Here is a 5,191-nt window from a genome sequence, read left to right on the forward strand (position 1 = left end):
TACTACCCAGGAACAAAAATTGTGTTACATAGTATGTCTATTCCAGCCTTAACGCCCCCTCTTGTGGTGAAACTGTTAAAATGCACCACAAATTACAAACTCAGTACATGATACCGAAAGCAGATTACATACCTCTGGAAACGACCCAGGTCTACACTGCAATACACCAGCTCGGTTTGCATGTAATTACAAATTTGTACCACCTGATGTCAGTATAAGCAAAATAATCATCAACACAAAAGGGAGCAAGATGTACAGACAGGTTATCAATGTCTTCACACAATGTAACACCTGTCCTTGTCGTAGCAATGGTTATCAATAAAACAGACCCAATTTAATTATCAATCAATTAAAATAATAACATTGTGAATACAAATAAAACATTTATTCATCCTTTATTTTCTAAAATAATATTTATTATTACAATGAGTGCTTGAAAGCACCCTTTAAACACAACCTTCAGTTGTGAAACATTCAGAGCCTGCTAAACAATAGCTGCAATGAGGAACATGCCTACTGGAGAATAAGAGAGACTGAGCAAAACAGTCTAAGCCATTCCGGGTTTTACTTTGAGATTAATAAGATGCACATTGCATAGTAGTATGTTATATTATATAGACTATGCAATGTGTTTAATTAAAGAGCCCTTTGTCATTCTCCCCCCCCCCCCCCCCCAAATAAAACAAATGTATTCGTCATTTATAAATCAGTTTATATTAAGCTAATATTAAATCATAACTTCAAATCACACTTAATAAAAAATATAAGGTGAAACCTATAAGGCTGACAAACGATTTGGCTCCAGCCTTCATCAGTGTAGCCTAAACTGTGGTTTACTTGGTTTATAAACTTTACCTAAAGCACTGTGGGAGTCATTTCCATCCTTAAGGAATTCTCTTTCCTTCCCTCTAGAATAATTTATAATAAGGGGGTTTGGCAGGAAAATCCCTTCATTTTTTTATTGCATTGCAATAGAGTGAATAATATGCACCATACATCCAACCACAAAACAAAGAAAACGCCCCGCTGTTTGTCAGAAAGGCCGGCAGTGGTTCCTCCATTCTTTTCCTTCTCAGTAAATACCCCACCAAAAACACAAGGGAATTCCTCCAGCCTGCACTGCGGTTTATAAGAAGCAAATGCTTGGAAATGAGCACGTTTCCTTAGAGACGGAAGTCTGCAGCCACACGGGAAGTTAATTCACTGCAAGGCCTGTTCTCATGGAGCCAGTCTAGAGCATGCCATTGAGTTTGGTCCACTCGAAGATGTCCTGTTCACACACGATGTCAGAGTTGATGAGGATGTACCGGTCCCCCACGCAGAAGTGCTTCTGACAGGCGGCACACTTGAAGCACTCCAGGTGGTACACCTTGTCCCGCACGCGCATCGTCATCTCGAACGCTCGGATCCGTTTGTCACAGGACGCACACATCCCGTCCTGCCCGAACAACCTGCAACAAGCACAGAGACGTGTCTGAGAGGATCAGTACTGCAGTATAATCCCATTTGTTATCCAGCAGCCATTCAAGACGAAGTAGCTTCAAATTACATCTACTTACCATCTAGTGTAGTGGTACTCAACTCTGTCCCTCGACAGCCAATCCAGTCCAGGTTTTTACTCAAAGCAAGTTCTAACGTAGTTAACTGAAGCTGTTAAGAATCTATTAACTAATTTAGAACCTGGTTGGAATAAAGACCAGGACTGGCATTGATCTTGAGGGTCAGAGTTCACTGATCTAGTGCACAGCAGTGTCCTGCCTGGAAAACTAAAGAAAATGTGTTTCCAAAGTGGCAGATCCCTTCTGCTGATCTAGTCTATGTTGCATACGTCTATGGCAGGCAAATAGAATTAAAGAGTCACTCCTGAACTCAGGTGAAAGCACTTGATGACAGACTTCAAATAAAAATGTATTTGAGTCATAAATAGAAACACTGATGCTGGTAATGGCATGTCACTTTGAAGCACTATAGTACAGAAATGTAGACTACAATTTTAAGGAGATATTAACTTTAAAACATTAAAAGACACTTTATATCGGGAGGGGCGAGGGGCACCAAAGTGGGCCTTTCCAGTTCTGGTCTAAATTGTTTAATTGACCCAATTAAACCTCCATCCAGACCTTGAGGTAGTTCATTATCTCATTTTACCTCCAGGCCCTCCAACGGCAGTGTCCCCAGCCCCCTGCTTTACCTGAGGTAGTCCCTGCGGCACAACTTCCTCCCCAGCTTGTAGTAGAGCCGGCGCCCCACCTCACCCAGCCGGCAGCCACACAGGTCGCAGCTCAGACAGTCCTCGTGCCAGTACTGCTCGATGGCCTTCAAGAAGAAGCGCTCCCCAATGCTTTGCTGGCAGCCCCCACAGGTCAGGAGGGAGGGGGGCACCTGCAGCACCTCATCCACGGGCTCCCTGGACAAAGAATAGACATTTCAATCATTTACACTGCAGACAAACCAAACACCGTCCAGTTTAGCCTTTTATATGCTCACCCTCGCCTGAATTCAATCAAAGTTTATTTCAGTGCTATAACTAAACTTTATAATGTCGCCACCATCATTTTTATTTAATCCATGCCCCTGTAGAGATTCTTGAAGTAAAATTGGGAGTTTTATTTGGTGCAGCCTATATCAAGTACATCAATTGGAACAATAAACAATAACTAAGAAAGAAAATACTTTAAACACTAAATAGTTTTCAAGTAAATACTAAACATGGAATAAAAAATATGGCTAACTATTAAGTTATACGACAAACAGGTTGAAAGTAAAATAAGGATAGAAGACATACAATTTTGTAAGTGTCCTACTGTCAGTGACCACTAGATGTCAGGGTTTTTCAAAAGAATGAAATGGAACGCTAAATTAAATGCAAGGCATTGCAGTCCATTATGTTGTTTTTGACTTGAGGTGTTTATGCTTAGTGTTGCTGAAGGAATGCACTGCCTATTTGATTTACAGTGAAAACTATTTTCTCTTTGAAATATTGTTTTCTTTGTATTCTGTAATATGCTTCCATTGTAATATGACATTTATAAGAGAGCCATTCCAACCAATCCATGTACCTATTAAGAGGCATCTACTACCCCAGTGAAAGCAGGTACAGTACAATAAATAATGTACACTTTTAAACAAAAATAATAAATCATTCATGTTTAATATAATGTAAACCTCAACACAGCCAGCAAAGGTTCATATTACTTTATTACACTTAATTGCCAGTGTTTTAAAAAAACAACAAGTACTTTGTTTTTAATACAGTAAAATGTTAATGCTGTGTCACCTGTGCGGTTTAATACTTTTATAACCTTAAGTTATTTTTTCCTAATAATAAAATACTTAAATAATATTTAAAGTGTGTTATTGTAGATGCAATTTCTTCACTCATTGAAGTGAAAGTGACCAATTCAAAAGGTTACATATATCTGACGACACGTTTTTAACGTTTTAGTTCATAAGAAACGACCTGCCTGGTTACACACAGCAAAACAATTGTATTAACAAATGTGACTGCTTTAATGAATCCCTTTATTAATTGATTTGGTATCAAAGTTTATGGTAGATTAACTAACAAATAAGTTGCATTTGTAGTTGGTTTTGGTTTTTAATATGGGTTACAAAGCAAACCCGCAATTAAATCCCTTATAACCGCTAGATTAGAATTTGAAACCCAGAGAATACCGCACACATGTAGGCTACCGGTATGCATTCAGTTAAAAGTGAATATTTAAGAGTTTTACTGGTATATCCGAACAATTGTGTTTAAACATGCAGCTCCGTTTTTATTATTTATTTAGCTTTCCATCTATTTTTTAAACGTTATTTACAAATAATTTGGAATTTATTTCACAAGCTGCACAAACTCATGCACAAAAGAACATAAATGTTTTATTGGGATGTGTCCATCGAACCAAGGTGTAAATACAGGTGATCCGGGCACCAATGAGTTCTGAGGGACTTTTCAATAAGCACCACAAAACCAGCGCATGTGTTCTAGAACATTACTTTGAAATTTAAAATAATGGCACAATAATTATATCATATTATTACACTGCCAGTAGAAAAAGCTACAATTAGGGTTTAAAACGCGCGTTTACTTACTCTGTTGTGTCTAAGGTCTTTCTCTCAATTGCCGATGACATTCCCAAAATGTTCCTTGAAGGCGCCAATACCGATTGCTTGAAAACAGTTTGTTGTTGAAAAATATACCCACGCTAGTTGTTTGTTTTAAGTACGATTTTGACTAATGGAAACACCTCTACACATGTTAGGGCGTCATATATTCAGGTGGGTTTTTTTTGTTTGTTTGTTTTTTTCGTTTACAAATGTATGTATAAATAAAATGTGCACCTGTTTTGTTAATTTAAATTTAACAAACAAATGCCTGTCCTCGTGGAGGAAACGTCAACTCCTCTTCATTTAGCAATATCTGTATTACTTAAAAGGAAAATGCGTTATAAACCTGTATACTGATTTAGAGTAGACTAAATATTTTCAATGGCCGATGATTCTGTATTTCCTGAAGAATTGCAGATCGACGACTTGTCTACTCTATTCATTATTTATCCTTGCAATTTTCCTTGCTGCCTGATTTTTGCAAATTAAATAATAATAACAACAAAAATGTACAAAGGTATATTCATGTCTAATTTTTCTGCCTGCTATTTCTCTTGGATATTATTTCCCCAGCTCTCTCCGCTGACAGCAGGGCTGCCTCTAGTATCAGCTATAGTATCACTGTTCTGTACAGAAGGCTATTTTAAATAGCTCGGCCCCTTGGTTTCTGGTTTAGCTTCCTCTTTCGTGATCACGACTACACTGCTACAATTGAAGGAAATCACATTTAAAGCGACAGCGGTCGCGCTTTTAACTATACCCATGGGGCCCTTTTAACAAAACGTGAGCCTGCATCGTGTGTATATTACACAATATAGCATATACCCTGGAGTATCTAGTTTCAATGCAAAGAGGGCTCCTGACCTCAGGCCATAGGGATAGTTGGCCAAAGGGACATATTGCTAATGCAATTCTGGTGTGGGGATGGTATGCACAAATACATACAGTAAAGACTAATTATATACAGTTGTAGTCAAAAGTTTACATACCCAAATGGAAATTTATAATTTCTAGAAATTTCTCAAAAACAAAGAATTAGAGGAAAAATCTTTTGTAGCAAGTTTTAATTTTGTGGATGAGG

At 37.9% G+C, this 5,191-nt stretch overlaps 1 protein-coding gene across 1 annotated transcript; it reads right to left on the reverse strand.

Moving 5' to 3' along the window:
* Nucleotides 1–312: 312 nt before the first annotated feature.
* Nucleotides 313–4,824, reverse strand: LOC117432153 (rhombotin-2-like). The gene is made up of 3 exons (XM_034053674.3): nucleotides 4,096–4,824; nucleotides 2,192–2,407; nucleotides 313–1,451 (listed from the first exon to the last, which is right to left on the reverse strand). Exons 1-3 carry the CDS (start codon nucleotides 4,134–4,136, stop codon nucleotides 1,232–1,234), a joined length of 477 nt encoding a protein of 158 aa, XP_033909565.1. The 5' UTR covers nucleotides 4,137–4,824; the 3' UTR covers nucleotides 313–1,231.
* Between the last annotated feature and the right edge of the window lie 367 nt (nucleotides 4,825–5,191).

This window comes from Acipenser ruthenus, chromosome 27 (assembly GCF_902713425.1).
Source record: "Acipenser ruthenus chromosome 27, fAciRut3.2 maternal haplotype, whole genome shotgun sequence".
Classification (NCBI taxonomy): Eukaryota; Metazoa; Chordata; class Actinopteri; order Acipenseriformes; family Acipenseridae; genus Acipenser; species Acipenser ruthenus.